The sequence below is a fragment of the Typopeltis vanoorti genome, chromosome 2 (genome assembly GCF_054136105.1).
Source record: "Typopeltis vanoorti isolate ZY-2024b chromosome 2, IOZ_Tvanoo_1.0, whole genome shotgun sequence".
NCBI classification, from domain to species: domain Eukaryota; kingdom Metazoa; phylum Arthropoda; class Arachnida; order Uropygi; family Thelyphonidae; genus Typopeltis; species Typopeltis vanoorti.
In genome coordinates, this window is record NC_143550.1 from 187761886 (window position 1) to 187780848 (window position 18963).

An 18963-nucleotide genomic window follows, 5' to 3' on the forward strand; every position below is an offset into this window, starting at 1 on the left:
TAATTCTCACATTCAGTTTTATTTCCCTTTTTATATATGGGTACTATGAGAGCTCTACTCTAATCATCGGGAATTCGTCCCTCTGTCCAGGCTTTCTGAACTATGCAGTGCAGCCACTGTAAGACTCTTATACCACCATACTTCAGCATTTCTGGTCAAATATCATCTACTACTGCTGCCTTTCCACATTTCAAGCCTTTGATGGCTTTTTCGACTTCAAGTATGGATATGTATTCCTGACTGCATGCCTGGCCAGTGTTTTTTTATCACTGTGCTGTCATCACTGCTTGTTTCATTTAGCAGTTTTTCAAAGTAATTACTCCATACTTCAAGGATATCTTTTTCTCCTGTTTTCATTTCACCCTTATCATCTCTAATTCCTTTTACAGCACTCTTTCCTCCATTCCTAAGCTTCTTCAACAACCTCCAGAATATTTTGCCACCTTCTTGATATTTATTTTCTATATTCTTGCCAAAGTCCTCCCATGACTTTTGTTTAGCTAGTTTTACACACTGTTTAGCTTTCTTACATTTGTCTCTGTATTCTGTAAGAGTAAAAGCTGACTTATTTGCCAGGAACGTTTGATATGCTTTCTTCTTTTCCTTCACTGCCTCTTTAACTTCCTGTGTCCACCAGGGAGTTCTGATTTTTTTATCCTTGCACACAACCTCACCACATGCCTCTCTGGCAGAATCAATCAATGTTTCCTTCAGAGTTTGCCACTGAATCTCCAAGGTTTGATTCCTGTTCTCAAACTCTTTCATTTTCTTTTCAATAATATTTCTGTATTTTAGTCTACAGTTCACATCTGAGAGCTGCTCAACTTTTATTCGCTTTAAAACTTTCTTACATGTTATTCTTTTCAATATGAAATTCAATTTTATCCTGCTCAAGACTAAATTGTGATCACTTCCAATTTCAAATCCTCTGTACACTCTGGTGTCCTGCACCAGGGAGAAAACATCACTATCAACAATAACATAGTCAATGAGACTTTTCTTATTCCTAGCCTCTTCTCTCCATGTGAATTTGTGCACATTTTTATGTTGGAACATTGTGTTAGTAATAACCAGTCCATGTCCTGAGCAGAAATCCAACAGATATTTGCCATTATTATTAGCTTTGCTCTTTTCTCCAAATTCATTTATCATTTAGTATATATCCCTGCTTATTTTGTACCTGTGATGTACTAAACTGGATTAATTTAAAGACACAAGCTTTTGCTGCTATCACAAATGGTGTTGTGTGCTCTTTTGTAGATCTTTTGGTAACTTTAAAAGGAATACAGAAACAAAACTATCAATTTATTTTGTTCTTTCATGCAATTATGTAAGCACTTCCAAAAAACATCAATATATGGATGTTTCAGACATTTTGCAATTTTTTAAAATTTTTACAGTTACAGTAACAAACCAATAACAATACACCTCAAAAAATATTCTTTCAAAAAGAGCAACTCTGATAACAGCTACTTATGTAAAGTTCTTACTTCAGAATGAAACATGTGATTAGCACAAAAAATGCTCTGGCTATAATGTATTTTAAATGTTCATATTTTAAGCACAATAAAATTATGAAGCTTTAAGAATGGAATTATTACAAAGAATCTTCTGCACTGAAAACAGAGATATGTTGTTTTACAACAGAGATGTACAACTGATGGTCCCGTGATTATATACACTGCATTTTTCTGATATAAGCATAAATAATAACATATTTTTGTTGTGTTAATGCCAATTCTAAATTGAAATAATAATAATAAAAATTTTTCTTTCTGATAAAAATGTCAGTGAAATAATCAGGGAATCAATAGACTGTTTTAACTCTTAATTATGATAGTAAGTTGCAAACAATTTTTATATAAAGATAATTCTTTTTACAATAATTTGTTAAAGCAAAAATTTCACCAGAGTAATTTAAATTACCCAAATTTTGGGTACAATTTGAAATATTAAGCATGAAACAATGAGAAACAGCCCTTTTAAGTTATATATGACATCAATATATATATATATGCATTCCTATCTGAAGCTACTTGCTGGCAAGTAGCTTCAGATGGGAAAAAAAAATTTTTTTTTCAATATATATAAAAAATTTCTGATGGTACAGTACTATTAATCATTCTGAAAAAATGGAGGATCTTGGGCAAGTACATATTTTGTATGGCGAGTAGGATTCTGCATAATTTGTCAACCTGTATGTAAACTGTATATACAGTATATAACTTATTCTAAATGTTCTATATAATGATATATTTTAAATATTCTACATAATGTTATATTTTGCATAGTGAGTAAGATTCTGCACAATTTGTCGACCTCTGTGTGTGTGAGTGTATATACCATATATATATATATATATATATAACTTATTCTAAATAATGATATATTCTATATAATGATATATATATATATACATATACACACTGGTGCCATATAGAAGGGTGGATTTAAGGTGTGTGTGTGTGTGTGTGTGGAGAGAATATGTATTCTTTTTTTTCCAAATGACTGATACAATGAAATGACACCAAAAAAACTATCAAAATGTCATAAGTTAGTATACGACCTTGGAGAATGACATAGAAAAATGTAAGAAAGCTAAGTTTTATGTAAAAGCTACACAATGTCATGGGGAGACTTTGGGAATAGTACAGAAACATAAAAAAAGGGTGGCAAAATGCAAAATTGAATAGCTTAGTCCTTAGATTAAGGATGTATGGAGTGATTACTTTGAAATGTTAAGTGATATAAGAGCAACAGAAGAACGGAAGAAAATATCTAAAAGCAATGTAGTCCTGAATACATTTCAGTATGAAAGGTAGAGAAAGCTATCATTTTCGCAGTGACTACACTGTATAATTCAGAATATCTATGCTGAAGAAATTAGGTCACAAATTAGAGAGAAATTTCGCCACTGAGTATTTTAGGTTAGATTTATTCAAGCATACTTGAGAAGAGGCCAAGCAGAATTGATGAAAAGTTCATTCTTGAGGAAGAATAAGCTGGGTTCAGGCCAAATAAGGATAACAAAGACCATTTTTTTTTTTTTTTTTTTTTTTAAAGATGAATAATTAAGAAATAAGAATATAACAAGGACGTATTTTGTTTTGCTAAACTAATTATTCTTGGGGTGCTAAGCAAAAAAAAAGCTATTAAAAATGCCAATTACAGTGTATGATGTAAACAGGACATTATACAGACTGATATATATAACCTATGCTCTTAAGCTGTAGATCAGCAGTTGAATGGAAGGATATACAGAATGGAATGTTGAATGGAAGAATATACAATTTCCCCCTTTCTCACATTCATATAAATCATCTATATGGATCACATTATGAAAGAAAGTGGCATTAAATCTGATATCAAAATTGGAAATATTAAACTTGGGTTAAGCACATTCTACTAAATAAATTTCACCACAAGTCTTTGGGGACTGCTGTTATAGTAAAAACTGGTAAAACAAACATATTAAAACCATAAAAATAAGCCAAGAGTCTCTGTAGTTCAAATGGTATTGACAATGTCCTTCAGATCTCGGTTTGAATCCTGTTTAGGATGAAAATCATCATCACGATGAGTCTTTACAGAATTTATGTCTTAGGAAGGACCTCCCTCGATGAGTCTTTTGACTCCTTGGAGGCCTGAATAATAATAATAATAATAATAATAATAATAAAATAACCATTATCAGAGCTTTTCAAGTGAAGGTGAGATAGCTGGTCTCATTTGGAGATGGTAGGGTTTTTAACTCCAAGATATTTGGGCTTTTCATTGCACAAAACAGACAAACCATCCAAAAGAATACAATTTACAGACATTGCAGATATGATTAATCACCTTATCATAAGCTCTAAGCAGGTTTCTAAGAAGAGTTACTTTGCCATGACAGGCCATTGGGGCCTAACATGAAAAACAACTGCATTTCAGCTATTTAGGTACAATTTACAGTGAAGCTGGCATATTAAATATATGGAAAGTAGCAGAATCATATTAAAAATAAAGATATTAGAAAGGTAGCATTCGAGAATGTATTAGTAGCGACATCTAATGTGGGCATTCAAACAGGATGGAAGAGAAAAATAGGTATTTGTCACAAGAATGATAGCAAAAATGCACCAGATGACCACGACTTACCTGGATTGATGCAGTTAATGCTATCTTAGATAACTGAAATGCAGCAGTTGACAATACTGAACACATGAAAAGTCACTGTGGGTGGCTGTTAGAAATTATCTGTAAAGTAAACTAACTGTTAGAAATTGTTATTAATCTGTTATGAAATTGCAGATAAGAAGCTAGTAACAATGAAATCTTGGGTTGAACTATCTTGTATCCCTCAAGATATAAGCATCTCATTATAATGTGGCCGGAACAATGACAAATCAATGCATTCTTTGAAGAGAAAATCCCTGAGTTCAATTCTCATCATGATGAGGAATTTTATATGGGCTTTTTTTTTTTTTCTTTTTCCCAACTGAAACTGATCTCATACAGAGGTATCAAGGTTTTTCCTCCAGGAAACTCATGTGTTTCAGCACATAATATCAGAAAATGATGATTAAAAAAATATATATATATATATTTAAAGAAAGAAGTATTATAGCTTCTTGCATTCTCCAAAAGAATTTTCTTTATTTTAGTTTTATTTTTTAAATTTAAATGTAAAATCTACCTATGAAAGGGAGAAAACCAATCATGCATTAGTATCATGGCTGGAAGTATTTATGATAATACATTAGTATTAAAGATCAAGAGTTCATAAACTGGTCATTATGGAACAAGGAATGAATAAAAATTGTTAGGAAAAGAGTTAACATCTTGTTTTTAAAATTCTAGCATGTTCTAATTAAATCCAAAGTTTCTGTTGGAATGGAAATTGGCTCTTATAGATATTTAGAAAGTTATGTGCGTGTTTGGGGGGGGGGTAAGAAGGAAAGCAATATCACAGAAATGGAAATCTCGCTTGTGATTTTCCTTTAAGATCACAAGTGATATTCTACAAGGATCAATATTTGGACCTTTACCATTTAATCTTCATGCAAATGATACTGCTGTGGATTGCAAATAGATATTCAGTTTTTGCAGAATTTTGAAAGGTGGGCTGTCCAGAAGATCACAAGTATAATTCGAGGGATCAGTAGTGGGTCCTTTACCATATAACCTCTTGCCATTCATTTGGCAAATAATGAATGAATGGCAATATCAGTTTAACAGAACTAAATGTAAGGTCTTGAAATTTCCGATCAACTGATGGGAGTGGGTGCATACTCTAGTATCCACTCCCCTTCCCATCTTCAAGTAATAGTCAATAGAAATTTGCAGTTTAGGGGATATATTGCACAGGTGGTCAGGACCATACTTATGCACAAGTGTACGAAGTTCTAACTGGGGGGGGGATCAGGTCCAATTTAAGGGCCCACACAATGAGGGAGGGGTCCCAGAGCACTCTAGTGCCTCGGGTCCCACCTGCATGGGGAAAAGTGTAAGTAAAGCCCTGCCAGGTAGTGAAGGTAACTCAGAGGACTGTTGAAATACTAAGGACTAGAAGAGATAAAAGAGTGGTGATTCTACTGTATGAAGTCCTGATTAGACTGCACATGGATTATTATACTGAATTCTAGTCACTAGAAGAAATAATCCTGGAAGCAACAACAGAATAATAAAAATGATATCAGGATTGCACAGTGTTGGTTATGAGGAAAGACTAAGAGTATGCAAACTGCAGAGTTTTGTTGATTGAAGGCAAAGGGGTAATATGACACTTAACTTGTTGAGAGGCATTTACAGGATTGACACTGAAAATATTTTTTGTATAGTCTGATAGTTGCAAAAGAAGTGGCTTTTTGCATGGAGAGTGGTTGAACCATGGAATATATTGCCTGACAGGGCAATATATTCCATGGTTCAACCACTATTCCATGCCTGAAAGTGCAGATGATGAACAGGAATGGTACAGTGGACTATGGTACAATGGTATTATCTAAGAGTGAACTTCCACGATGAGTTGCAACTCCATGGAAGTCCTGAATATTAATAATCGATGCATTTAGAGATTTACTAATTCTGGAAAAATTCTGCTTCCAATATTTAAGAAAGAAAATGAAACTGCTAACAACTCTCTGTCTCTCTCTCAGTTTTAAAGTACAATGCAAATATTTGCCAATTTCGAAAAGAGGGTTTAAATCATTCCAAAGTTTTTTTTTAAAATCCGAATATAGTAATTTCTTTTAAGGGAAATTTCCTTCCAAGCAATCTAGATTAAGGCAAAGTAACATAAATCATTATGACCTTTGAAATCAATTAAATAACTATATTGTATACTATTAGTATTTTAGAAGCTTCTCATCTTCTAACACATCAGTATTTCTTGAATTAGTAGATATCTTTAACATTCACAATTCAAATGCCAAACTTCATATTTTAGTAAATCATTTTTTTTCTCTCCTCAGTGTGTCAATTTTGTTAAACAGATCTAACCATTTATCAGCTACAATTATCTTTCCACCAATGCATATGTTTTTCAAATATAGATAATTTTTAAAGTGTCAGCTTACACACACACACACACACATAACAACACATGTATGTATGGATACACCACCAGTAATTTTGGTGAAAGGAGCCTCTGTAGTTTGTAAATACTATAATATTTTATATATGTATATGCAGATTTATACATGTTTTTATTAATATCTGACCTCCATGTAGTCAGATTCATCATGGGAGGTACACACAATGCTCATTCAACCATGCCTTAAACTGATTCAATGTGTCCACACACACACACACACACACACACACACACACACACACACACACACACACACACACACACACACACACAATGCACTCTACTAACCAACTATTCTCCATGTAAAGAACTTTCTCCTCACGTCCTCCATATACAGTTTCTAGCAATGGCCTCTTGTTCTACCCCTCTCCCATGTCAACCTGATAACATGTCCCCTAATCATGTCTCAATCATACCCCCTCCAATTCACGAGGCTTTACAATTTATATTCTCTCAATCTGTCCTAGTACTCCACATTCCAAAGACCACTGACTACCTTTGTGAATCTTCTCTGGACCCTGTCCAACATATCCTTGTCACCATAAAAACCCAGTGAAAAAATCTGTGCACAATAATCCATATAAGGCCTGATCAAGGCCTTATACAATGCCATCATAACCTCTTTATTTCTGCATGTCAGGGTCCTCTGCATGATTACCATTATCTGATGTGACATCTTCACAATTTGTGCAATGTGGCCCCTGAATTTCAGGTCCTTGTCTGCTACCACTGCCAGATCTTTCATCTCCTCTATCTCCTTTAAAGTTTCCTCATCAAGAGTATACTTTGCATCCCATCGTTACTTACCAAATTTCAGAACCTTACACGTTGCAACATTGAACTGACAGTTCTACTTGCCTGCCCATTCATGCAATCTATTCAAATCCTCCTGTAAGGCCATAGCATCTGCTCGACTCTGCATTGCTCTTCCCAGTTTTGCATCATCTGCAAACAGCTGCATATCGCTAGTTACCAATCCCAATATCATTAATATATATACAGGGACTTTTCCTCTCTGAAAATTAGGTTTTTCATCCTTTAAAACCACTATACAGAGAACGTGTTTTGGCAGACTATGTAGATAGGATTAACTACCCTATTGTGACAGTAATGAGATTCATGGTTGGTTATGACAAGGAAGGCATTAAAATTTCAGTGTTTTTGTTTTTCTCCCAACCCCACAAAAGGTTATAAACCTGTTGTACATTTAGAATCAAGAGTGTGCTAAGGATTATATAATCCAGAAACCCTGCTTTAGAACAGGGTTCTTGGATTATGTAACTAAACCCTTGATACTAAAAGATGAAACATATAGCTTTTTTTAGCTATGGCTTCCAGAGCTGGAAAAAATTGCCTGCATGGAGTAAATTTACACACAGTTAAAAAAAAAAAATCATATTTTGAAGGATAGCAACCTTTACTGTTGCAAATATAACATATGCATACTTTGCACTTTTTTTTTTTTTTAAATCAAATATTCTTATAATTATTAGGGTACAAATTCATTTATATGCAGTTATATGAATAATTCATTCTAAGTAAAGGCTTTACAAAACAGCAGTGTTAGACTAGACATTGTGTATATTATATAATATAAACAAGAGATTCATGACAACTGCTATTTATATTAAACTATTTCAGCAAGACACAAGCTTTTTTTTTATATAATATATAAACTTAAAAAAATACAGAAAACCTATCTACAGAATGGAATTTGGAAAGAAAGAAGCATTTCAAAAATGTATTCATAACTCATGATATATCTTAAAATTTTACAAGCCACCGCCACTTCTTTCCACAGAAATGAGAGTGCTTTCATATTGTCTCTCCATTGCTTTTGCTATACGGCTCTGACTAATCGTTCCTGTTTTGATAGCATTCATTAACTGAAAAATAAATAAATAAATAAAATAAACAAAGGCAATGGTAACAGATATATTTCATAATGATCATTCAAATGACTTAGACTACAGATTCTAATTAGCAATAATTTTTTCCTCCTTTTCTTATTTAATATATCATGATTAATATAATTAACGGCTATTTTAGCCTGTTTTTGTTTAGGAGTGTCCCTTATATTTAATACATTGGCTAACATAACTCAAAAGGGGTATATATATATAATTTAGGACATTACGGGCAAGTGTAGAAGGCAATTATGGCAGAATAAAAAATGTTGAAAAATTATGTACATACCTTGATTTTGGTTTTAAGATGCCTTCTAAATCCAAGCTCTTGTGGAAGGGGGGTGGGGGGAAGAGAGGGAAAGAACATGGGGATGTACTTGGGACAGGGGAAATAAGTTTGGGAACCCGGGTTACTATTAATAATATATATATATATTATTTTGTTGTGGGGAGAGGGGGGGGAAGGAAGGGGAAGGGTATCCTTATGTGGAAACTGGGCAAAGGTTTACGGGGTGTGGACCGTTTCGGTCATCGTCTGACCATCGTCGGAACTTTGTGGGAATGACTGTAGGGCTATGTCAAGGCTGCAAGATGTATCTGCCAAATTTGGGCATTTGTTGTCGCTAAATGGCCGGAGGCATGGCTTAATTTGTAAGTTCTGGAACGTCCAACATTCGGAAATTAGGTAGGGGCGGTGGACATTGATAGAATTACCATCACATTTTATATCATGATGTCTAATTAACTAATCTCATGATTATTTCTTATATTTTAAAGCTTGCCTTAGAATTTATAGCAAATAAGATCACGAAAGTCCTCTTACTGGCTATATATAGGAATTTGTTTACTGTAATTTGGAATATTTATTTTTAAGAAAGGCATAAGATTGCTGATAGTATAATAGTTACTTCTGTTTCATTTATAATTGTTCATGTTAATGATGATCCTTGTTCCCAGACATTTGTGTAAAGAAAACCATTTAGAAAATAAATAACATATAGTGTGTCTGGCAACTTTATATTACTACTACTATAAGATCTTATTCCTCTTGTCACCTATATTGCTCTCCTCTGGACATATACCATGGTAAGGTTTGGAGAAATGGTGTGCTATAGACTCAACATTTCCAAGATATCTGATATTATTTGACATCATGGGTTTCTCAGCAAAGTGCCATCTTATGGCCTGCCACACATCATTTGTAATTGGGTTTCCAGTTTTCTACTGGATCTTTTAGCACATGCAATGGTGGGATGTTCTCTTTTCAGAAATTCCTATTAATGCAGGTGTTCCTCTGGGTTCTGTTAGTTCACTCACTTCTATACATAAGTGACCTTGCTCAGTGACTTTGAACCCTATCTACAGTAAGAGGAATGGAGAGCATGGATGACAGTACTCTCTAGTTCTGTTATTCATATTATTTAAACCTTATTCAAATTTTGCAGCACTCCAAACATCTCAAGCTTCAACATCATCTACACTTCTCTATGATCTTCATGCCATTCAATAATAAAATAACCTAGTTGCCTTCAATGCTTCTATAAAAAAAAAAAAACAAAAACAATTTTGTCGTTTTCCCTCAGAGAAAACATTAGTGCTTTCCTCCCCTTACCTTTGATTATATGATAATACTCAAGAGCAGATCTCCTAGCCTTTCTCTAGATCACATATGCCTTTCCTGGAACAAACATATGATCACTTCTATAGCATCTTCCACTTACAAAAAACTTTGCATTTTTTTTTTTTTTTTCTTAGTACATTATGTTACAATACACTATGTTACTTTTCATCTGTCTATCTACTAACTTTGCAGAAATTCCAAATCTGTCCAAATTCATGTTTGGGTGAGTTACCTGAAACAACCCTAAAAATTTTTGTTGCTATTCAGAAGAGAGTAGTTTGGCTAATTGATGACAACTTTCTCACAGTCTCTCTCTCCCCAGCTACTGTCTCACAGCATGCCAGTTTCTGCATTGAATTTCTGCTACAGGTATTTCATTGGATACCAGTTCTGCTGAATGGATACCATTCAGTCTCCTTGTACACAGAGGCTTCAACATCAGCTGCCTTAGTATCCCATAATGCAAAACATTATGGGAGGGGTCATTACCCAGACTAATTTTGACTTTACTGGTCTCATGAGTGCAAGCCAAACCAAAGACGATATTAAGGTTGAATCAATACAGAAGTCATATATTTTCCATATACAAGTAGCAAAAAAAGTGTGTCATCTTATTATTAAACACTCAAGATAAGAGCCAGCTGTGAAAAGGTTTTCAGGCTGGGGTCCAGAGCAGGTATGGCACTGCACTGGAACACGGCAAAACCATCCACTGATGGAATGGTTGGGTCCAGTTCAGCATTGTACAATGTATCAGCCATGTGGCATGGATCAGGGAAATCTGTCTAATTAAAACAAAGCATTGCAATAGCCCACTGCAACAGTGTTGATGCAATGTGATTTCTGCCTAGTGCACTGAATATTTAAGTAAAAGAATATCAATCAAGATTGTGAATATTTGGCAGGCATAACATGACTCTCATAAGAGTGAATGCAGAGATGTCAGATGGAGCCCTAATCTTTCTAGTTACCATATTTTTCTGTGTATAAGATGCACCTATGTAAAACACGCACCCTACTTTTTCAAACCCAAAATTAAGAAATCAATATTTTAAACATAAAACAAACACATTTGATATTTTTTTAAATATTCAAAGTATATTTGGTAATTAGGTAACATTTTTTAAAGATACATACTAAGAAATTATGCATCACTCTCAGTTCTGGGCATATCAAAATTTTCTTCAACCTCTATTGCATCAGCGCTGTCTTCTGAGTCACTGTCTATATATGAGATTATTCTCAGTTTCATCCATGGCATTGCTGATTCCACATTTCTTGAAGGATTTCACAACCACCTCTTGATTGACTCCATTCCATGAGTTTAGGACCCATTTGCATACCTTAGTAATGGTTGGCTTTTCACTCTTCCTGTCGGTGTCAAGTTATTACCTGCTTTTTAGATCCATTTATTCACTACTTCTTTCATCAGAGCTTTGAAGGGCTTGTCAACAGAAATATCTAGTGGCTGTAGCTGACCTGTAAGTCCACTCCACCAGGAATAACTGCTAGCTGTGTTTGCAAATCCGCTGCAGCCTTTTTTGTCTTTTCTGTTAAATGTGCTAGGAACTGATCAAACATGAGCAGAGCTGGGCTCTTCGAGAGCCTTTCAGGTTTTCTGGATCAAATCTTTGCAAACCAAATAGCCATGATCTCTTCATTCATGCAGCCATTCTCATGAACTTGGACAAGAATGCCAGGTGGTATGCTCTCTTTAGGATATGTTTTCCTCTTAAAAATGAGCATAGGAGGCAGTTTGGTACCATCTGCATAGCATGAAAGGACAACAGTATACAATGTCTTTTCATGACCACTTGTTTTGATTGCCACAGTTTTGATCTCTTTCATATCAACAGTTCTGTTATAAGGCACCTCATCCACGTTTGCAATCTGACTTGGTTCAAAACCATATGGCAATTAAGAGAGGTGAAAGGGTGGATGAGATGATTGTGATGGTAGGAACAAATGACTTGAGTGTAATGTAAGTCGGGCAGCGAGAGATATGAGATTTTTGCTTGAGGCTGTACGGAAGAAGACAGAGAGGAAAAATAGTGTGTGTGTGTTGCCTAGGTATGATAATAACGAGCTGAGCAGAAGAGCAGCAATATTGAATGACATAATAGCTAGAATGTGTGACAAGAGAGGACTGGTATATGTGGCTGCTTGGAGTGCGTTTGAGGAAAGAGAGAAATTCTATGCGAGAGACCACTTATATTTGAATGAGGAAGGACGTAGGCATCTGGAGAGATTGCTGTTCTGAACGAGTCAGTGTGTCCCAGGGAGGATGATAGCAGGGGTGGCCTCTTGTGGGAATCGCTTGGGAGACGACATCAAGTAACACTGAGCCCAGTGGAGTCTAGAGGGGATAATGCTGGTTATAGAAACAATGGCATTTATATGCTTTATACTAATGCCAGGAGTATCTGGAATAAGGGAGAGGAATTGGTGGCGCAGATAGCATCAGCCTGGCCAAAAATTATTGGGATCACTGAGACGTGGTTGACAGAAGAGGATATAATAACAGGAATAGAGGTCACTGGGTATAGCATTTTTCAGCAGGATAGAAGGGGAAAGCGTGGTGGTGGGATACTGCTTATGATAAGTGATGACCTATGTTCTCCAAGAATGTAGGCTTTGAAGGCAGTGAGACAAATGATTTTGAAAGCATATGGTGTGAGGTAGAGGTGGGCAAGACAGGATATTTAGTGGGGAGTTGCTACAGGCTCAGGAGCACAGAGGAGGGGGACCAGGAGATGTTTAGACAGTTAAGTTTGGCAAGTACAAGAAGAACGATTGTTATGGGAGATTTTAACTTCAGTAGTATAAATTGGAGAGAGGAAGATGCATGTAGCAATAGGGGAATGGAATTTAGAATTCTTGAGGGACAAATGTCTTAGGCAACATGTAACAGAGGGAACAAGAGATTCAAGAGTTTTGGATTTGGTTATAGCATCAGAAGAGTTGATAATAACTGAGATGACATCTCTCCCACCAGTTGGAGAGAGTGACCATATGGTTTTGACTTGGAAAATGAATAGACATGCAGGAGTATCAAAGAGACAGGAACTTATGTGGAATTATAAACATGATTATAATAGTCTTAGACATCAACTTTGGGAAGTTTCATGGAGGGAGGAATTGGAAGGCCGGGATATCATTAGTGTGTGGGAAACTGTGAAAGAATATTTGTTAGCAGCAATGGTAAGTTGTATACCACAAGTGAAGAAGAGGACACAATTTGGAGTAAAGTGGATGACAAACAATATTAAACAGGAACTGCATGCGAAAAAGATGCTATGGAAGAGATATAAGGAGACAGGCGAAGAGAAGATGCATGAAGAATATAAGACACAGGCCAGAAGAGTGACTAGTGTGGTAAGGAAAGCGAAACTGGAATATGAGAGGAGATTGGCCCTAAGATCAAAAGAAAATCCTAGGGAATTTTTTAGCTATGTGGCCAGTAAGAGGAGAAATGACTGTGGAAGAATGATACTGTGGGATAAAAATGGGAACAGAGTGAATGATGCAGAGGACATAGTGGAATTGTTCAATGAACCCCCCCCCCATGTATAAGACGACCCCCAATTTTTGGTCTAAAAATTTTAGAAAACAGTATCGTCTTATACACGGAAAAATATGGTAAATAAGCTAGTCAATTTTTCCAGTATGATTAACTGTTTCATCTAATACAATCTGTATGAACAACGAAGAGAAATGATTTGGCTCTGTTGAGACCAGAACAGCATGCACGGCAACTGATCCTTGCTACATCTCGACTTTGTTTTTTTTTGGATGTGATTTATTGCCTACCCTGAGAGATCCTGGGTGAAATCATGTTTTAATTATTTAATTCTAAATTAAAGGTGGGAAAGCATAATGAACACTGCACATCTATGAGAAATATCACAGGAAAAATTACTCTCTAGTGATGACAGTTAATGCCACAAGTAGGGGAGTGTACACATAAACCACATCATGTCCTAATGCACTAACTGTTAGGAAACCTTATCTGATCCTAATGATGTGCTCATTTGAACAAGCTTGCTGATCTCGATAGGATGATTCTACTGATGAATAATAATGACCTCCAGTAGGTAAAATAGTGGAATCCAGAATATGCTCATTAAATGAAAAAGCAAGGTTAGATAGTTAAGTTGTTGTTATTATTAAGAGAGATCTCCAAGGAATAAAGAACTCATCGAGAGAGAGGCCATACTATATGCACCAGCAGTAATATCTGTTCTGGAAATCATTCACGCTACTTGCACACACACACACACAACATCCAACAGCAATCCATTCCAATCGTGCACCACACTATGAGGGAGAGAAATTTTTTCTTGTATGAAAGAAAAATTTAGTCCTACCCCCTCCCTTCATGACAGCATTCATTCTCAACTTTCAAGGATGCTCTTGCATCCTTTTCCCACCCTGCATAAAATGAAAAATTCTGTATAACTCTTTCAGAAGTTTGTAACTCTCAATTATATCATCCCTCTTTATCCTGTTTGCCGATGTCTGCAGATTATAAATTCTGAATCTATCTTCATAATCAGTATTCCACAATTGTGATGTCATTTTTAGCTCTCCTTTGTACTCACCCCACTGTATCAGAATTACCACAGAAACCAGGAGACCAGACCTACACTCAATAAGGTCTTATTGTGTGCAGTAAGGTAAAGAGGTAAAATGACTTCCTTATCTTTACATGTCAAGTTTCATTTCAGCATTGCAATTATTCTCTGAGTTGTAATTACAATTTTTGCTATATGATCCTTGAACTTCAATTTCCTGCCTACTAAAACTTCAAGATCCCTAGACTGATTAGTTTATTCTAGCATAATCCCACCAATATAATACAACATTGGATATCTAATCACACCAAAGTGTATTGCATTACATTTATTAACATTGAACGGACAGCCTTTTTCACATTCTCACAATTTCAGCATATTCAAATCATTCTGTAAGTCCTGCATATCAGCAGCACTCCTGATTACCCTATCTATTTTTGCATCATCAGCAAACAGCTGTATGTATGTTGCATGTCAAATCCTTTTCAATGTCATTAATGTGCAGATTGAATAAAAATGAACCAAGAACTGATTCTTGAGGCACACCACTGTTACCTTAAATCTTGCAGACTCACATCCTCCATATACCACTTTTTGATAACTATCTGTCAGTCATCCTCTTAACCAGGCTAATATTTTATAATCCAATAGCATATTCTTCAATTTATGCAACAGTCTTCCATGCTGTATTCTGTCAAAAGCCTTAATGAAATTCCAAAATGTCATGGTGTACCCATTCCCTTCATCTAGTTCAATGTTAACATTATTACAGAATGGGAGCAAGTTGCTAAAACATGACTTTCCCTTACTAAAACCCATGCTGTTGATTGCAAAAGAGAGATTGTCTGTCAACCCATTTCTGAATATGAGTCCTAACTGACTTTTCCAAAATCTTCACCACCATTACTGAGATGCTGATTGGTCAATAGTTGGATACATTAGTCTTTGCACCACCTTTGTGCAATGGGATTACCATACATTCTTTCTACTCCTGTAGAATCTTTCCTGTTCTGAGATCCAAATTATATAGTCTGGTCAAAGGAATAGCCAGTTCAGCTGAATATTCTTTTAGCATCCATGCTGATATTACATATTATTCAATTTGAGTTTCTTCATCCAGTGAAGAGGTAGCAGTGAACTCAATGTTGCATACACTAGGTTGATAGCTTTTAGCAAAATGGACACTTAGTTGAACAACCTTTCTGCATCCATCACCCTCAGACCATCTGCATTTGGCAGAGTTATTCTTTTAAATTCATTCTTTCTTTTACTTGCAGCATAACGATAGAATTCTTTCGGGCTGCCTTTAGCTTACAGAACCATTTCCTTTTCATACTCAGAGATAGCTTTCTATACATTACTTGTGACTCTTTTGGCTTGCTGTTTATAATTATCCTTATGCACATGGTATTCCTTCCACATCATTTTTTTCTTATGAACTTCTTGCTTAATTACATTCCTGTTGAAAGTTTATTTTTCACTTGGTCAGACTATAATAAATTTAGTATAATCCTTTATCCAAGTGTGTGCAAACAAAGTTTGCACACACTTGGATAAAGTATCTTCAGGACTGGAGTAAAGTGGTACAACACCATGCAACTCCTTGCAAAGGTGGAGAAAGCTACCAACACTCCTGCCTGGTATCTCCACTTGGGCATGGCTCCCACTGAAGAGACCTCAATAAAGGTCGAAACTAGTCTGGGTAGTGGCCCTTCCCTTAATGCATAACATTATACATATCCGCAAGGAGATGTGTTTTGCATTATGGGAGATACTGAGATAGGAGTGTTAGTAGCTTGCTCCACCTTTGCAAGGAGTTGCACCACTTTATCCCAGTCCTGAAGATACTTTCAGGTGCAAACTTTGTTTGCACACAGTTGGATAAAGGATTAAACTAAATTTATTAATTACATTCCACATCCAATTCATTGCTACTCTATTTATTCTTCAAACTCTTGGGCCAAGTTCTGATATTGCACCATTTAGATAATTTTAAAACACTTTCCATGCACTCTTAATATCCTCCAAATTCAAGTTTAAGGAAGTTAGGGTAGAGATTCAGATTCATGTACTTAATCAATTTATTATTAGAATAAGTTGAGAATTCAACTGGCTACATCCATGGCTAGATCTGACCTGGTTTTGGAAAGGACAGATGGAGTTATCAATGGTCAAGAATGGACTGAATGTTTCTAAGTCAGAATCCCATCTATTTAATGCAATAATACCACTTGTGCATCGAAAGGCAGCACTGGCACCATTTGCTTTTGTACTGTTACAGTGTATTTGCTCTGGTGATAAGACCACTAGATTGGAAGTATTAAGGCAGCTATTGAGACTGTGGCTGCTGCTTTCTAAGCTGCACCATTCAGGTGTGATGTGCAGGCACTAAATCATCTGTAGACATGGGTACTAGTCTAGTACTTAATGTGGGATGATGCCTTTGAGCCAGAATCCCATCTAGGCACTGTTTGTGGCCTGCATGCTGAAAACCAGTGTTAGCCAGAGTTGTTTTTGTACTGCTGCAGTGTGGCTGCTCTACCAATGAAGCTAGTAGAACAGCAACATCAAAGGAGCTGTTAAGACTATGTGGATGCTGCTTACTATACCATGCCTTTTTTTTTTTTTTTTTTTTTTGGGCCCATATATGAGAGGTTGGCTGATCAACCTATAGTGTTTTAGTACCGTATATAGGTAGTGGGTTTGGAAAGGAGAAACTTGTTGACATTTGATTTAAAAGCCTGTATATTGTATTCCTTGGGAAATACACCAGGGGAAGACTGTTCCACAGTACAGCAGTAGCAGGGATGAAGGAAGAGGAAAAGAAACTTGTTCTGTGGGTTTCAAAGTGTACTGTGAAAGGGTGTTGGGCGGCAGCTGTATGTGTTCCAATGGGCTTAGTACAGAGTGTGGGAATTATTGATGTTGTTTCAGATGAACATTTTCTATGGAAATATTTATAGAATATACAAATTGCAGACACTAAATGTCTATGTGAAAGTGAGGGGAGTGAGTTGGTAAGAGATGAGTAATTTATCAGTCTAATTGCTCTCTGTACTGAGTCAAGCATTTTGAGGGAGCTTTTAGGAGCCCAACTCCAAATGTGAAAAGAGTACTCGATAGCTTGGCGGATTTCTGATTTGTATAAGTTACCAGCTATTTAGAGGTGAAGTAACATCTTGAGTGAAAGAGAAATTCTAGTTTTTTGGAAGCTGAGGATGCAATAGTTGTGATGTGTTTATGCCAGGAGAGGCCAGATGTCAAGGTAATTCCATGGAGAGAAATCTCAACTTGTCTGGGAATGAGTGCTATCAAAATTAATACTGGGGGAATATGGTTCTTTTTTGCGGGAAATAAGACAGAACTGCGTTTTAGTAGCGTTGAAGTTGATGAGGTTATCTGAGTCCCATTGGAGGATGGCTTGAAGGTCAGAATTAAGGGAAGTTGTAGTTGCTGTTCTGTGGGTTGAAGTGAGTCGTGTAGGGTAAGGTTTATCAAATGAAGGGGAGGAGTGCAATGTGCTGTCATCTGCAAAACTGTGTATTGGGTTGGAGGTCAAATGAAGTAGTGAGTTTTCACCCTTTATAGGAATGGGTTGAATATAGGCCAATTTCCAGGTTTGGGGATATATACCAGTGGAGTAAGTGAGTACGTACAGACGGCATAGGATAGGAGTCAGTTCTGCTGCACAGACCTTCAGGATAATTGGAGGAGTGCCATCAGGACCAGGAGCCTTTTTTGTGTCTAATTTAGACAACACATTTATGATCTCTTTCTGGCAAAAGGATACAGGGGGCATTGTATGTTGGGCAGTTGGAATGACTGGTGGGGGGACATTTGTCATTGTCAGTTTTGCATGCATTGGACGCAAAGTGAGAAGCCAGCAGATTGGCTTTTTCTGGGTATGATGTTGTAATTGAGCCATCTGGGTATGATAGGAGTGGGAATAGTGTAGGGCAAAAGTTACGACCAATTGTTTTGGCAAGAGATCAAAAGGCATGGCTGCCATTTGAACATGCTGCACATTTCCTGCTTTTTGCCTGTTCAAATTCTGTTTTGGATGCATTGATAATTTTCTTGCATCTGTTTCAGGCTTCAGTATAGGCACTGAAGGAGGATGGAGTTCTTGATTTGAGCCAGTTGTGGTATGCCTGATTTTTCATTTGTACAGCCTTGGCACATCTTTTAGAGAACCAGGGTTCAGATAGGGGACAGCAGTTCAGAGAAGTGTGGGAATGTATGTTTTCATGCCAGTGAGGATTACTTTGGTGATACGTTTGGTGCATA

At 36.2% G+C, this 18963-nt stretch overlaps 1 protein-coding gene across 1 annotated transcript in view; it reads right to left on the reverse strand.

The window, feature by feature from the left end:
- Positions 1–1284: 1284 nt before the first annotated feature.
- Positions 1285–18963, reverse strand: part of Gpo1 (glycerophosphate oxidase 1) — a 550013-nt gene continuing 532334 nt past the window's right edge. The window contains exon 17 of the mRNA XM_090414113.1: positions 1285–8460. Within this exon, the coding sequence (XP_090270239.1) occupies positions 8347–8460 (114 nt within the window). The 3' untranslated portion in view covers positions 1285–8346. The remainder of the gene's footprint in view (positions 8461–18963) is intronic.